The sequence below is a fragment of the Pezoporus occidentalis genome, unplaced genomic scaffold (assembly GCF_034315485.1).
Source record: "Pezoporus occidentalis ecotype Australia unplaced genomic scaffold, CSIRO_AGI_Poc_V1 ctg392, whole genome shotgun sequence".
NCBI lineage: Eukaryota > Metazoa > Chordata > Aves > Psittaciformes > Psittacidae > Pezoporus > Pezoporus occidentalis.
In genome coordinates this window covers 1-15,574 of record NW_026915716.1, presented here as the reverse complement: position 1 = coordinate 15,574, position 15,574 = coordinate 1, and the positions used below count along the sequence as shown (strand labels likewise).

The following is a 15,574-nucleotide window of genomic DNA, read 5'->3' as shown; positions in this document are numbered from 1 at the left end:
GGGGCAGCAGTGCCTCCCCTCCCCATTAAACCCTTTCTCAGGGCAGTGTGAGCCGAGTGCTTCTTTACCCCTGCAGATGGGCTCCGAGCTGGATCCCTGCACCAGGAGCTCTGTGCGGCTCCCCCCCTCTCCCTCTAACCCTCGCCCTGGGACCAAGATCTCCTCCTGCCCTGCCTTGGGGCTGGGGATCCAACCACACAGGGATGCCCATTGAAGGGGTTGCAGGAAGGAACCTCCTGGGGGTCCAGCAACAGTGACGCCAGTGGAGGCCCTGCCTCGGTGCCTATGGGGCTACGTTTGGATCTGAAGCTTTTCCTTCATCTTGGCTGCTCTGGGCTTTGGTTTTTGCCATGGGGCCACCCCCTTGGCACTGCAGCAAGCACAGGGGACTCATTGCAGGGTCTCCAGGGTGGTTTGGGACTGCTCTGAGGCTTTTCTGGGGTCTCTGGGTGGGTTTTGATGGTTCTTAGCCCCATCCCTCCTGCAGGAGCACAGTGGAAATGTCCTCTTGGTGACAACATAAGTCAACCCCCTAAGGGAATAAACCAGCTAAAGGAAGGCAGACATACCACACCAGAACCTGAACCTCCATCTGCATAGTGCCTCTCTGGAGTTACAGGTGGCAAAGCGAGGGTGGATTGCCATGCTGGTGGCACTGTGGCAGCAGTGGCAGGGGCTGCAGAGCTTCACCCTGGTCCAGAGCACAGCTGGAACCGCCAGCGACGGTCATCGTCTCGGCAGCATCTTGACCATGGACGTGCCTCTGTGCTTGGGGAGCAGGCCCGGAACAGCCCCACCTTTGTTCTGCCTCCAGAGGCAAAGGCCTGGGATGGGTTCCGGTGCGGAGGCAGCGGCTGTTGGAGCCGGGATACGGTAAAGGGGCCGGGAAGCGCCAGCCCGGTCCCCACGGCAAAGGAGCTGCTGCCCCCGGAGGGTGCGAACGGGGCCGCGGAGCCTCCGCGGTACCGGGTAAGCGAGCGGGTGCTGCCATCGTGTGGTCAAACCTCGGTACTGCAGGTGTGAGCGCCGTTTGCTGCTGCCATCCCGTGGTCAGAGGGCAGTACTGCAGCCCTGGCTCTACCCATATGCGATGGCGCTGTTATATTCCCCGGTGCGCTCCTGCTGCCTTGTGCCGCTCGCTCGCTGCTCTATCCCGGTAAGGAAACACCGCCGCCGCTCCGCCGGGCGTTCCCGAGTGCTACGGGCCGGGGATCGGTGTTCTCCGTGCGGCGTTTCGGCCCCTCCGGCGCGCCGTCGGCATGCGGAGCAGCGATGGCGGCGCTGCAGGGCGAGGGTCCCGGTACCGGGGGCGAGCGAGCCCGTTCGGTGGGCGCAGGGGGGGGTCCCCTGCCCGCTGGCGTTGGGGAGCCGGGGGGGTGCTGCTGACTGCGCCTGCAGCAGGTTTGTGTGGGCAAAGAGGGAGCGCTCGGTGGCTGTGGACGGGCTGGAGCTGAAGGCGGAGAGGCCGAAGAGGGGTGAAGAAGAAGAAGGGGAAGGCACCCATGCGGCAGCACCGTGCTGAGAGAACCTGGGTGTGGAAGGTTCCCCTCCACGGCTCAAAGCAGGCCACGGTATGGCCGTGCTGCGTGCGTTGGGCTTTGAGCCCTCGCCACCGTGTGCTCTCGTAGGTGGGGAACAGCTCCGTGAGCCGTGCAAGAGGAGGGGAGGGCAAAGAAGCATCCGAGCTGGCACTCACTCATCAGTGGCGAGAGCTGCGGTGAGTCCTGAGCTGTTGGACGCTGGTGCTCCTTGCGCGTCCTGCTCCCTCCCTCCCTGTCCATTCCTCTCCTGTGCTTTGCTCCCCTGTACTCGTCCTCTTCTTGTGTGTCCTGCGCCCTCTCCCTCTTTTGTCCATCGCTGGTTCTCCTTTTCCCAGCTCCTTGGCCTCATACGCATCCATCTCTTTCTGTTGCTGTCCTGTTTTGGCTCGCTCTGCTCCCTGTCGCTGTTTTCTGTCAGTCTGTGTCTGTCCTCACTCCAGCCTCTGTTTTCCTCTCGTTGCTCCTGGTTTCCTGCATTTCCATCCTCCTTCCTGTCCTTATTCTTGTTGTTCAGCCCTGCCTCTCCTCCCTACTTCTGCTGCTTCTTTCTTGCTGTCAGGTTCCCTGTCCCCATCTTTCCCTCCTCACCCCCTTACCTGCCCCATGCTACACCCCCATGGCTGCAGGCTGCCACTCATCTCCTCTCTTTGGTCTGTGACCTGCTCCTCACTTTTGGCAGCCTTTGCCACTGCTCCTTGCTCCAGGAAGCAGGCAATTGCCCATTCCCTGCTGGAGCGACTGCAGTGGCTCCATGACCACTGAGGTGTCTCAAGGAGCGGTCCAGAGCTCCGGAGCATGCTCCATCCTGTAACTGGGCACACGTGTGGCTAAATCCTGCTTCTTGTCTCCTTTGGCTTCAAGGCTGCATTGCATTCCTTGTGCACCGGATGAGGGGCTGTGAGAGGGCCCAGGGAGGAGGCCTCCATCCTGCTCCAGTGCTTCCGGGATGAGGATGACACCGTTGGGATGGAGGAGGAGGAGCTCATGGGTGCTCCTGCTGCATCCCGATGTCACCCCATCACACCACCTCCTCGTCGCTTAACAGAGAGGGATCCTATGTGGATTTGGGAGGCAGTGGCAGGAGGCTGGGATCATGTGCCTGAAGCTGGAGAAGAACCGCCTGGAGCAGATCCAGGAGGACCATCCCCACAGCATCATGCTCCAGAGCTTCAAGATGCTGCGCACATGGAGCCTGTGCCACGAGGCCAAAGCCATGTCCCCCCGACTGCATCTTCCTGCACCCCACCAGCATGGACCCCAACGTGTTTGACCTGCTCCAGGACTGATGAATGAGTCCTCCCCTTCCTTTCCTGGGGGGGGGGGGGGCACCCCCAAAATGGATCAGTAAATGGTTTTATTCCCCCATCCTGGTAGGTTTTGGAGTATCTTTAACCCGGATTGGAGGTAGGATGGATGAGAAGGGGGGATGTGGAGCTCTGCTCCTGTTCCTCAGGGATGGGGGGGGTCTGTGGGGGGAGGCTCACAGGTCCCATCCCAACCTCTCGATCTCATCCAGGAAGAAGTCCAGGTCTGCCCTGGTGACCGCGGGGCTGGTGACGATCTGGCGGAAGAAGTTGACGTGGGTGCCGTGGGGCTGGTACCCCACCATCATGGAGCCCTTCCTCATCATCCTCTCCTTGATGGCAGGGGCCACCTGCGGAGGGGGGACACACACACAGAGGGGTTGGGGGGGTGGAGGGGGTTTGGGATCACCCCCCCGCCCCCCAAGGATCCCAGTGGATCCAGCTCCCACCTTGCCCAGGCTGGGCCAGTAGTCGGGGCAGCTCTCACGGCCCCGCAGGCTGGGGGGCACAAACCAGAAGCAGAGATTGATGAACTCCGGCTGCAGGGGGTGGGGGGAAGAGGAAAAGGGAAGAGATCACATGGACACACGGGGGGACACACAACATTTCCCACCCCCAGGCCCATGTGGGGACCCCCATGCTTGGGACAGGTCTCTTCTGCTGCCCAGCACTCGGTGATGCTGTACAAGGGAGCATTAAAAACCACTCCTGGACCTACAACACTATATGGGGGGCACATTAAAACCCATCCCAAGGCCATGGATAGGTCGTGTTAAATGGGGAATGGTTTAAAACCACTCCCTTGGCTATGGCTGGAGGGTATTAAATGGGGGGACACATTAAACCCACCCTAGGGCCATGGCATGGTGGTATATGGGGGGGTCATACAAAGCCCCCCGACAGGGCCATGGTGGGGTGATGTGTGGGGCTATACACATTAAACTCCCCTTGCTGTGGCTCCGTACCTCCATCACCAGCTCGAAGCCATCCCTCCTCTTCACCTCCTCTGCCAGGTACCTGGGATGATGCAGAACAGGAGGTCAAAGGAGCAGAGGGGCCATGGGCTGTGTGCCCCCATTCCCAGCCCCGGGGACCCACCGGGTGCAGGCAAAGGCTCGCTCCACACGCTGGGCCAGCCCCTGGGTGCCGATGGCTTTCCAGAGCAGCCAGAGCTTGAGGCAGTCCACGCGCCGGCCGCACTGCGGGGTCTTGTCCCCGGTGTCGTAGGACATGTCATAGAACTTATCCCGTTGGAAGAGGTACGTGGCTCCGGAGCCATGGCAGCGCTGCAGGAGACCCTGTGGGGGGGGCACAGGGGTCACCCCGAAACTAGCAACTAGGGGGGATCTGGGGGCAACACCCCCGTTTTGTGGGATGGGGCAGGGAATGGGGTATGGGATGCGACATGGGATAGAGGACAGGGCAGGAAGATGGGGCAGCAGGATGTGGGGATGGGACAAGGGACAGGGCAGAGAATGGGGCATGAGATGGGGAAGGGGATGGGGTAGAAGATGGGACATTGGGATTTGGGGATGGGACATGGAATGGGGTAGGGGATGTGACATGGGATGGGGGAGTGGGGATAGGGCAGCAGGATGTGTGAATGGGACGTGGGATGGGGCAGCAGGATGGGGTGTCGAGATCAAGCATCAGGATGGGGCAGGAGACATTGGGATGGGGCAGCAGGATGGGGCAGAAGACATTGGGATGGGACATCAGGATGGGGCAGGGCACAGTGGTGGGAGAGGAGGAGAAGGGGCGGTGGCACGCACGGAGGTGTCGCGGAGCAGGAATGCCGAGCACTGCAGCCCCACTGTCAGCATCTTGTGCGGGTTCCAGGTCACGGAGTGGGCCCTGTGGGAAGAGGGGGTCCCCCCCAGTTGGGATCCTGGGATTGTGGGGTGCTGGGAGCCGGGAGTGGCGCTGACCTCTCGATGCCAGCCAGGAGGTGCCGGTGCTTGCTGGAGAGCAGAGCGCTGCCGCCCCACGCTGCCTGTGGGCAGGGACACGGATAGGGATCAGCGCTGGGAACAGGGGGATTCCAAAGGGATTCATGTGTGTTCCCCCCTTCCCGGTGCTCACATCCACATGGAGCCAGAGGCCATGGCGCTCGCACACATCCGCGATGGCGCCCAGAGGGTCGAAGGCACCCAACACCGTGGTGCCGCATGTGGCACACACCAGGAACGGCTCCGCACCCTGCAGGACACCAGGATGGGACAGGGGGTGTCAGGATGGATGGGGTGCTGGATTTTGAGGTGGGGCAGGGGATGCTGGAACAGCACAGGGGACATCAGGATGGGACAGGGGACGTTGGGATGGAGGAGGGGGACATCCAGGCTGCCACCCCTTCACCTCGGCTTTGGCCTTCTGGATCTCCTTCTCCAGCTCCTCAGGGATCATCTTCCCCCTGCGGGATGGGAACAGACCCATGGTGGGAGCAGAGCCGGGGCAGCGGAGCCGCAGATCCACCGGGATCAGCCCGGCTCGCACCTCTCGTCGGTGGCCACCAGGCGCACGTTGTCAGTGCCGATGCCCAGGAACGCGGCTCCCTTCTGGATGGAGTAATGGCTCTGAGCAGGGAGAGGGGGGGGTCAAATCCCTGTGGATGGTGGGGACCCCCCCCTCGATGGAGACGATGGGGCACCCCTTGATGGGGATGGTATCTGCCTCCCCCCTTGCGGTGGTGATGTGGACCCCCCAAATGGAGACAATGGAACACCCCCCGATGGGGATGCTCCATAGGCCCGCCCTGGGGATGATGGGACCCCCCCAAGGGGATGATGGGGTGTCCCTCATGTGGATGATGGGAAACCCCCCAGATGGGGACAATTGGAATGATGGAGACCCCCCCAGATGGAGATGTGCCGCCCCCTCCCGCCATGGGGCCAACGGGACGGTCGTGCCGCGGGTGCCCGCACGTCGCAGGAGGTGAAGAGCGCCAGGCGCGGCAGCGCCGTCATTCCAAGGCTCCGGCATTCCGGGAAGCGCTGGAACCGCGCCACGTTCATGGCGTACATGTTGCACATGGAGCCTCCTGCCGGGGGACGAGGATTGGTGTTATCCCGGGGGGGGGGAGCACAGGGACACCCCCCTGTGTGGTGCCGGTGCCGGTACCAGGAGCGAAGATGCCGTCGCCGCTGCTCCAGCCCACGAGCTCCCGGAGCTTGGCCAGGACCACCCCTTCCATGAGCACGAACACTGGTGCCACCTCGAACGTGTACCTGAGGGGGGGCACACACACACACACACACCCCCGCTTGGGGATGCTCCCAGTGGGGGGAGCCCCCCATAGGGGTGAGAGAGGGTACCCTCCCGATGGGGAACCCCAACGATGGGGATGTGGCGGCCCCATAAGGAAAGTGGGACCCTCCCCACTGGGGATGTGGGTAACCCCTCTATGGCGATGATGCCCCCACCACCATGGGGACGTGGGCACCCCCACAATGTGGACAATGGGGGATGTGTCCCCAGTGAGGATGAGGACCCCCCACCATGGGGATGATGGAGCCCCCCTCCATGGGGATGTGGGGAACCCCCCATGGAAACAACGGATATTCCCCCCCCAATGGGGATGATGGAGATAATGGGGACCCCTCCATGGGGAGGATGAGGACCCCCTCAAGGGGATTTGGGGACCGCCCCAATGAGGACAATGGGGACCTCCCAATGAGGATGTGGGGCCCACCCCCCCATGGTGATGATGCCCCCCCCGCACTGGCTGGTGTTGAGCGCCTCGGTGAGCAGCCGCCCGGCCAGTGCATGTGGGTCCAGCCCCGAGAACAGCTGATTGAAGAACCGGGGGTGACCTGCGGGGGGGGCACCGTGACAGGAGGGACCCCGGGACCCCCCCTTACCCATGGACCTGCCCACTGACCCATGGAGGCCCCGTGTGACCCATAGAGCTGTAGGGAGTGGAAGCGTTGAACCTGGAGCCACAGAGCTTAAACCGGGGGCCAGATGGGGCTGCACTGGGAGCATCTGAGGCTGAACTGGGGGCAGTTAAGGCTGAACCTGGACCCGTGCGGACCCATGTAGCTGCAAGTGTCAAGGCTGCACTGGGGCAGCACTGCGACCAATCAAGGCTGCACTGGGAACACTGGGGCTGAACTGGGTGTACTGGGAGCACTGGGTTCACATTGGGACCAGTTAAGGCTGCACTGGGAGCACTGATTTCACACTGGGGGCACTCAAAGCTGCACTGAGCTCATACTGGGAGCACAGGGTTTGCAACGGGAGCACTGGGTTCACACTGGGAGCGCTGGGGCTGCACTGGAAGTACAGTTTCCCCCCTGTTTTCCCACTGCTTTCCCCCCGTTTCCCCCCCATTTTGCGCTTTTTCCCCCATTTTCCAGCTGTTCCCATTTCCCGCTGTTTCCCCCCCATTTCCCACTGTTCCCCCCCATTTCCCACTGTTTCCCCCATTTCCCGCTCATTTCCCGCTGTAGCATTTCCCGCTGTTTGCAATTTCCCGCTGCACTTTCCCGGTTCACACTTCCCGCTGTTTCCTTTCCTGCTGCACTTTCCTGCTGTTTCCCCCCCATTTCCCGCTGTTTTCCCCCCACTTTCCCGGTGTTTTCCCTCCCACTTTCCCCCTGTTTCCCCCCCATTTCCCGCTGTTCCCCCCCCATTTCCCGCTGTTTCCCCCATTTCCCGCTGTTTTCCCCCCACTTTCCCGCTGTTTTCCCCCCCACTTTCCCCCTGTTCCCGCTGTTCCCCATTTCCCGCTGTTCCCCCCCCATTTCCCGCTGTTTCCCCCACTTTCCCACTGTTTTCCCCCCATTTCCCCTGTTTCCCCCATTTCCCTGTTCCCCCCATTTCCCGCTGTTTCCCCCATTTCCCGCTGTTCCCCCCCCCCACTTTCCCACTGTTTCCCCCCACTTTCCCGATGGTTTCCCCCCACTTTCCCGCTGTTCCCCCCATTTCCGCTGTTTCCCCCCACTTTCCTGCTGTTCCCCCCACTTTCCCGCTGTTCCCCCCATTTCCCACTGTTTCCTCCCCATTTCCCACTTTTCCCCCCCGATTTCCCGCTGTTTCCCACCCGTTTTCCCACTGTTTCCTCCCACTTTCCCACTGTTTCCTCTCCATTTCCCACTGTTTCCCCCCCATTTCCCGCTGTTTCCCAGCCGTTTTCCCACTGTTTCCCCCCACTTTCCCGCTGTTTCCCCCCACTTTCCCGCTGTTCCCCCCCATTTCCGCTGTTTCCCCCCACTTTCCTGCTGTTTCCCCCCCCACTTTCCCGCTGTTTCCTCCCACTTTCCCACTGTTTCCTCCCCATTTCCCACTTTTTCCCCCCGATTTCCCGCTGTTTCCCACCCGTTTTCCCACTGTTTCCTCCCACTTTCCCACTGTTTCCTCCCCATTTCCCACTGTTTCCCCCCCATTTCCCGCCGTTTTCCCACTGTTTCCCCCCACTTTCCCGCTGTTTCCCCCCACTTTCCCGCTGTTTCCCCCCACTTTCCCACCGTTCCCCCCCCACTTTCCCGCTGTTTCCCCCCCGGCCCCAGGGCCCGCACCGGTTTTCACGCTGAACCGCACCACATCCCGGCAGCGCTGCAGCAGCCGCTCCGGGGGCTCCCCGCCGCTCCGCAGCTCCAGGTCCAGCAGCTCCCGCAGTTCCAGCGGCTCCCGCCACTCGCACACCTGCGGGACCCCGCAATTCCCGAGCTCGGGAAGGCCGCGGGGCCCGGCCGGGAGCCTCCCCCCCCCTCCCCTTCCCGCTTCCCCCCCTCACCTTCTCGGTCACATCCGTCCCTTTCCTCACGGCCTCCTCCAGCAGCACCCGCAGCGCTTCCCGCAGGAACTCCTCGCCCGCTGCCGCCTCCCAGCCGGGATGCTCCAGCCCGGCCATGGCACCGGCCCCGGTCTCTTCAGCCATGGGTCACCCCACACACACACCCCCTTCTCCCAGCCCCGGGATCACGGCCGCGGGATGGGATGGTGGCTCCGGGATCGTCCCTGGGGACACGGCCTCGCACAGGGACAAAGTCCAGGGACAGGGAGAAGCGGCTCTTAAAGGCGCATCCAAGGAATTGGGGGGGGGGGGGGGGGGCAAGTAGTGCCACCCCTCGGCCCCCCAAGTGGTGCCACCCCTCGGCCCCATGGCAGCGCCGCCATGGGGCCTGTCCCCAGTGCCCCCAAGGGGGAGCCGTGCTGCCACAGGGAGGGGCAGCAATAACGAGGGGGGGGGTGCAGAGGAAAGAGGGGACCGACCCCGAGGGGGTGCAATGGAGTGGGGTTCGCCATGGGGCGGTCACAGTAGGGTGACACCCCCCCCCGCGCCCCCCCAAGGGCAGGCGGGGCCTCACCCCGGGGGCAATAACGTGAACGGGGAGGTGACGGGGAGGGAGGCAGGGCCCAGCCCGGGCCCCAGCGCCACCGCCCGGCCCCGCTCCGCGCTGCAGCCCCAGGCTCTGCCCGGCGGCCGAACCGGACCAGGCCGCGCCGCCGCTCCGTCGCTATGGCAACCGCCGGGCGCCAAGATGGCGCCGCATCTGAGGGGCACCACGGCGCATGCGCACGTCGCGCCGGAAGCGCTGTGAATGGCGGGTGGAAGGGGGGGGCTCGTTTCCAGTTCCGGGTCGGCGGCGGCGGCCGAGGACGGGGGGGGGGGGCGGCGGGGCCGGTTCTGGACCCGTTCGCGGCGGCGGAGAGGAGCGGAGCGGGGCCGGAGCGGGGAGGAGCGGGGCAGGAGCGGCCGCGGCAGGTACGGACCGAGCCCTTCCCCCTCCCCCTCCCCGCCCGCGGCCTAAGTGGGGGTTGGCGGGGCCCTCCCGCGCGCGCGGCGGCCCCGCCCCCACCCGGCGGCCACCGGGACGGGAGTGGGAGGGGGAGGGGATGTGGGGGGAGGGGAAAGGGGGGAGGGTGTCACCTTTGCCCCCGTAGTGACCCCCCCCCCGACCCCCACCGGTGTGACCCCCAGTTGTGATTCTTGCTCTCCCTCCACCCCCCCTATTGACCCTTCACCTCCCCCCATCATGTGACCTTCCCCCACCCCGTGACCCCCTCACCCTGTTGGACCCCCCCCGCCCCCCAAAGTCACCCCCCCCACCCCTGATTCGCACCCCCAGGCCCTCCCCATCTCCCCCCCACCCCCCCTTTCCCACCACCCAACGTCTCCCTGTGAGGCACCCACTTGGTGCTCAGCACCCCATTTAAACCTGGGGGTCCCCCCCATAACCCCCCCAAAAGCCCCTTCACACCTCCCATACTGCCCCTATAACCTCTCCTAACGCTCCAAACCCCCATAACCCCCCACAACCCCCCTTAATCCCCCCATAGCCACCCATAACCCCTCAAAGCCCTCCCTAAGCCCCCAGAACTCCCCTGGAACCTCCCGTAACTGATGTAGCACCCCAAGCCTCCCTCTAACCCCTACACAGTCCCCCATGACCCCCACAACCCCATTATAGCCCCCCCATAACCCTCCTATAGCCCCCATAATCCTCCAAGCCCCCCCTCTGTAACCCTCCAACCCCCCTTTTAATAACTCAGAACTCCCGCAGCCCCCCATAACCTCCCTAACCCCTTCTTTAACTCCCCATAACCCCCCAGCCCTTCCTTTAACCCCCCAAATCCCCTCCCTAAAACCTCCATAGCCCCCCAAACCCTTCCCAATCCCCCATAGCCCCCCCAATACCTTCCTTAACCCCCCACAACTTCCCTATAACCTCCACTCTAACCCCCCCATAACCTCCCTATAACCCCCCATAACTGATTTACCCCCCAAGCCTCCCTCTAACCCCCACACACTCCCCCATAACCCCCATAACTTTCCTATAGCCCACATAACCCTCCAAGCCTCCACTCTATAACCCCCTGAACCCCTCTTTTAATAACTCAGAACTCCCCCAGCCCCTCATAACCTCCCCAACCCTTCCTTTAACCCCCCAACCCCCCTCCCTAAACCCTCCCTAGCCCCCCCAACCCCCCCATAGCCCCCCAAATACCCTCCTTAACCCCCTCCCCAACTCCCCTATAACCCCATCTCTACTCCCCCCCATAACCTCCCTATAACCCCCCATACCCCCCCCCTCAATACCCCCCTAACCCCATTTCCTCCCTCCCCACAGGCGAAGACCCGCACTGGTGGCAGCAGCAGCAGCGCCGGGACCCAGCTCCCACCCCGGCCTTGCGTGTGTGTGGGGTGATGCCCTTGAGGGCTGTGGGGGTGACAACACCCCCGATGTCCCCTCCTGTCTAGTAGGAAGCTGCTGCCCCCCCACACCCCCCCACCCCCCCCACACCCCCCACCCCCCCCCCCGCCACCGTACGTGATTGCTGCTGGGGGGGGCCGAGGAAGACGCTCGTCACCGCGCCGGCGGCACCGGGGCCGAGATGTCGGCGCAGTGGCGGGTACTGGATGAGCCCGGCACAAACATCCCTAAAACACCTTAACTGAGGCCACCCCTCGGAGGGTTAAAAAGGCCCTTCCCGGGGCCACCGTAAGGCTAAAGAATTGTCACAGTCCCTCTGTCGAGGACAGACAGACAGACAGACACACAGCCCCAAGATGGCTCAGGTAATGAGCCCCAAATCTACACCCCCCCCCCCCACCTCCCAAAACCCACCCACCCCCTTCCCAATCCGTGTCCCCCACCCCACACCAAGCTCCCAAGGAGGTATGGCCATGGGGGGGGCTTTCCCCCCCAAATCCCACCCCCCCACCCCCCCACTCCCCTCCGATCCCCACTGTCCCACAGCCCCGCGCCATCATCATCATCATCACCCATCACTCACCCGCGCCCCCCCACCCCGGGTTCTATTCCCGGAGCCGGCGGCGCTCTCCCGTTGTTCCAGGGATCGTCGGAGCTCTCCCGGTAGCCGTTAGCTCCCCGCCAAAGGGGGGGTGTGTGGGGTTGGGGGGGGGGCAGGGGGGGGCCCCGAGCCTCCCTCTTCTCCCCCCTCTTATCCCCCCCCCCCTTCCCATTTCAGCGCCCGGTCGTGTGCGGCCCCCGGCAAAGGGTTTGGTTTGTGGTGCTGGCACCTTTGGGGTGGGGGGTTTGGGGGTGCTGGGGGGGGTTTGGGGGGGTCTGCAGCAGAGCTGCTCTCTCCCCCCCCACCCCAGGCGAGCCTCCTGGCCTGCGAGGGCCTGTCCGGAGTGTGCCTCGTGCCCACCGTGGCCAGCAAGAAGATGATGCCGAAGCCCAGCTCCAAGCAAGGGGAGAGCAGGGAGCGGGGGGGCAGCCCCGATGTGCTGGTATGGACCCCCCCCCACCGCTGCCTTTAGCCTCTGACCCCCCTTCTTCCTCCCTTAACCTCCCTTCTTCCCCCCTCAAGCCACTTTCTTCCTCCCTCAACCACCTTCTTCCTCACCGATGATGCTTTTCCCCACCTTTCATTCTCCTTTTCCCCCTTTCATTCCCCTTTTCCCCCGTTTCATTCCCCTTTTCCCCCTTTCATTCACTTTTCCCCCTTTCATTCCCCTTTTCCCCCCTTGCATTCCCCTTTTCCCCCTTGCATTCCCCTTTTCCCCCGTTCATTCACTTTTCCCCCCGTTCATTCACTTTTCCCCCGTTCATTCACTTTTCCCCCTTTCATTCACTTTTCCCCCTTTCATTTCCCTTTCCCTTTCACTTTTCCCCCTTTCATTCACTTTTCCCCCTTTCATTCACTTTTCCCCCTTTCATTCACTTTTCCCCCTTTCATTCACTTTTCCCCCTTTCATTCACTTTTCCCCTCTTTTCATTCCCCTTTTCCCCCTTTCATTCACTTTTCCCCCTTTCATTCACTTTTCCCCCTTTCATTCACTTTTCCCCCTTTCATTCACTTTTCCCCCTTTCATTCACTTTTCCCCCGTTCATTCACTTTTCCCCCGTTCATTCACTTTTCCCCCTTTCATTCACTTTTCCCCCTTTCATTTCCCTTTCCCCCCTTTCATTCACTTTTCCCCCCTTTCATTCACTTTTCCCCCCTTTCATTCCCTTTTTTCCCCCCTTTTATTCCACTTTTCCCTATTTCATTCCCCTTTTCCCCCCTTTCATTCCCCTTTTCCCCCCTTGCATTCCCCTTTTCCCCCTTTCATTCCCCTTTTCCCCCTTTCATTCCCCTTTTCCCCCTTTCATTCCCCTTTTCCCCCTTTCATTCCCCTTTTCCCCCTTTCATTCCCCTTTTCCCCCCTTTCATTCCCTTTTCCCCCCGTTCATTCCCTTTTCCCCCCGTTCATTCCCTTTTCCCCCCGTTCATTCCCTTTTCCCCCTTTCATTTCCCTTTTCCCCCTTTCCCCCTTTCATTCCCCTTTTCCCCCTTTCATTCCCCTTTTCCCCCTGTTCATTCACTTTCCCCTCTTTCATTCCCCTTTTCCCCCCTTTCATTCACTTTTCCCCCCTTTCATTCACTTTTCCCCCCTTTCATTCACTTTTCCCCCCTTTCATTCACTTTTCCCCCCTTTCATTCACCTTTTTCCCTCCCTTAATTCACTTCCCCCCCTTCAACTCCCGTTTTCCTCCTCTGAGTCGATTTTCCCCCCTCTTTAATGCAATGTCCCCCCTGTTCCCCCCCATCCGGTGCCATTCCCGTCCCAGGCACTGCGGCAGGACTCGGACAAGCCACGCAGTCGGAAGGACGAGGACGCACCCGAGGCCACGCACATCAAGAAGTCCAGTAAAAAGGCAGGTCGGGGCTTGGGGGGGCACTTTGGGGTCCGATCCCACTTTGGTTCCTGGGGGGGGGGGAATTTGGGGTGTGGGGAGTCACCAGGGCCTCTGGGGGTGTCACTTTGGGGTCTGGGGGGTGTCACTTTGTGCCCTTGGGCTGTCGCTTTGCGTCTGGGGGGTGTCCCTGTGCCTAGGGGGTCATTTTGGGGGTATCCTTGTGCCAAGGAGCGTCATTTTGGGGTTTGGCCTCTGTGGCATCACTTTGGGGTCCAGGGGGGTCAGTTTGGGGGTATCCCTGTGCCCAGGGATGTCACTTTGGGGTTTGGCTTCTGCAGCATCACTTTGGGGTCCAGGGGGTCACCTTGGGCTGGGGGGGGGGGGGTGGTCACTTTGGGGATATCCTTATGCCCAGGGATGTCACTTTGGGGTTTGGTTTCTGTGGCATCCCTTTGGGGTCCAAGGGGGGGTCACTTTGGGCTGTCCCTTTGTCTGGGGGGGGGGGGTGTCACTTTGGGGGTGTCCTTATGCCCAGGGATGTCACTTTAGGGTTTGGCCTCTGTGGCATCCCTTTGTGGTCCAAGGGGGGGGTCACTCTGGGCTGTCCCTGTGCCTGGGGGGGGTCACTTTGGTGGTGTCCTTATGCCCAGGGATGTCACTTTGGGGTTTGCCTTCTGTGCATCCCTTTGTGGTCCAAGGGGGGATCACTTTGGGCTGTCCCTGTGCCTGGGGGGGGTCACTTTGGTGGTGTCCTTATGCCCAGGGATGTCACTTTGGGGTTTGCCTTCTGTGCATCCCTTTGTGGTCCAAGGGGGGATCACTTTGGGCTGTCCCTGTGCCTGGGGGGGGTCACTTTGGTGGTGTCCTTATGCCCAGGGATGTCACTTTGGGGTTTGGCCTCTGTGGCATCCCTTTGTGGTCCAAGGGGGGATCACTTTGGGCTGTCCCTGTGCTCGGGGAGGATCACTTTGGGGTTGTCCTTATGCCCAGGGATGTCACTTTGGGGTTTGGCCTCTGTGGCATCCCTTTGGGGTCCAAGGGGGGATCACTTTGGGCTGTCCCTGTGCCTGGGGGGGGGTCACTTTGGGCTGTCCCTGTGCTCAGGGAGGATCACTTTGGGGGTGTCCTTATGCCCAGGGATGTCACTTTGGGGTTTGGCCTCTGTGGCATCCCTTTGTGGTCCAAGGGGGGATCACTTTGGGCTGTCCCTGTACCTGGGGGGGTCACTTTGGGCTGTCCCTGTGCCTGGGGGGGGGTCACTTTGGGCTGTCCCTGTGCTCAGGGAGGATCACTTTGGGGGTGTCCTTATGCCCAGGGATGTCACTTTGGGGTTTGGCCTCTGTGGCATCCCTTTGGGGTCCAAGGGGGGGTCACTTTGGGCTGTCCCTGTGCCTGGGGGGGGGTCACTTTGGGCTGTCCCTGTGCTCAGGGAGGATCACTTTGGGGGTGTCCTTATGCCCAGGGATGTCACTTTGGGGTTTGGCCTCTGTGGCATCCCTTTGGGGTCCAAGGGGGGGTCACTTTGGGCTGTCCCTGTGCCTGGGGGGGGGGTCACTTTGGGGGTATCCCTGTGCCCAGGGATGTCACTTTGGGGTTTGGCCTCTGTGGCATCCCTTTGGGGTCCAAGGGGGGGTCACTTTGGGCTGTCCCTGTGCCTGGTGGGTGGGGGGGGAGGTGGGGGGTGTCACTTTGAGGGCCGGGGGGGGGTTGACTGTGGGTGCCCCGCAGCGCCGCAAGCGTGTGTCCGGCGCCGAGGGACCCGGCAGCGCGCCGCGGAGAGGACCGCGCCTCGGCAGCCAGGTTTGCGGCCGCGCAGCACGAGAGCAGCAGGAGCAGGAGGAGGAGGAAGCATTCCCGAGCTCCGGCAGGCGCAGGACGGCCGGGGGGGGGGGTGGTTTTGGCTTGGAGTGGGGGGGGGGGGCATCTGTTGCCCCCCCTTCCTTGTGTGCTGACATGAGTTTGGGGGGGATGCTCTCCCCATAGGTGCTGGTGATGGAGCAGAACGGCCCCTTCCAGGCGCAGAGCCCGAAGAACTTCATCTGCGAGCACTGCCTGGGCGCCTTCCGCAGCAGCTACCACCTCAAGAGGCACATCCTCATCCACACCGGTACGGGGGGGGACCCTCCCTGCTGCACCC

General features: G+C 62.4%; 2 protein-coding genes across 3 annotated transcripts; one reads left to right on the top strand and one right to left on the bottom strand.

Moving 5' to 3' along the window:
• Positions 1-2,880: 2,880 nt before the first annotated feature.
• On the bottom strand, positions 2,881-8,723 carry CSAD (cysteine sulfinic acid decarboxylase). 2 transcript variants are annotated; one of them, XM_062632617.1, is made up of 14 exons: positions 8,580-8,723; positions 8,362-8,488; positions 6,564-6,654; positions 5,963-6,069; positions 5,767-5,882; positions 5,339-5,418; positions 5,201-5,255; positions 4,928-5,044; positions 4,774-4,838; positions 4,618-4,699; positions 3,944-4,143; positions 3,811-3,862; positions 3,295-3,384; positions 2,881-3,195 (listed from the first exon to the last, which is right to left on the bottom strand). In XM_062632617.1, exons 1-14 carry the CDS (start codon positions 8,721-8,723, stop codon positions 3,022-3,024), a joined length of 1,500 nt encoding a protein of 499 aa, XP_062488601.1. In that variant the 3' UTR covers positions 2,881-3,021. The 2 variants fall into 2 exon arrangements, with proteins under 2 accessions (XP_062488601.1, XP_062488602.1); XM_062632618.1 differs by lacking the exon at positions 4,928-5,044 and having other exon boundaries at positions 8,580-8,721.
• A 697-nt stretch (positions 8,724-9,420) lies between these two features.
• On the top strand, positions 9,421-15,568 carry ZNF740 (zinc finger protein 740; the record flags this gene model as incomplete). Its single annotated transcript, XM_062632665.1, has 6 exons — positions 9,421-9,551; positions 10,918-11,200; positions 11,913-12,044; positions 13,369-13,455; positions 15,166-15,237; positions 15,421-15,568. Coding segments are annotated over exons 2-6 (457 nt in total), but the record flags the coding sequence as incomplete, so codon positions are not given.
• Positions 15,569-15,574: the final 6 nt, after the last annotated feature.

Excerpts from the sequence above, each read along its gene's own strand:
- CSAD (XM_062632617.1), bottom strand. The coding sequence starts at position 8,723 with ATGGCTGAAGAGACCGGGGCCGGTGCCATGGCCGGGCTGGAGCATCCC. Across the intron at positions 6,070-6,563 it reads GAGGCGCTCAACACCAGCCA|GTACACGTTCGAGGTGGCAC; the intron begins GTGCGGGGGGGG and ends GCCCCCCCTCAG. Across the intron at positions 4,144-4,617 it reads TCCTGCTCCGCGACACCTCC|GGTCTCCTGCAGCGCTGCCA; the intron begins GTGCGTGCCACC and ends CCCCCCCCACAG.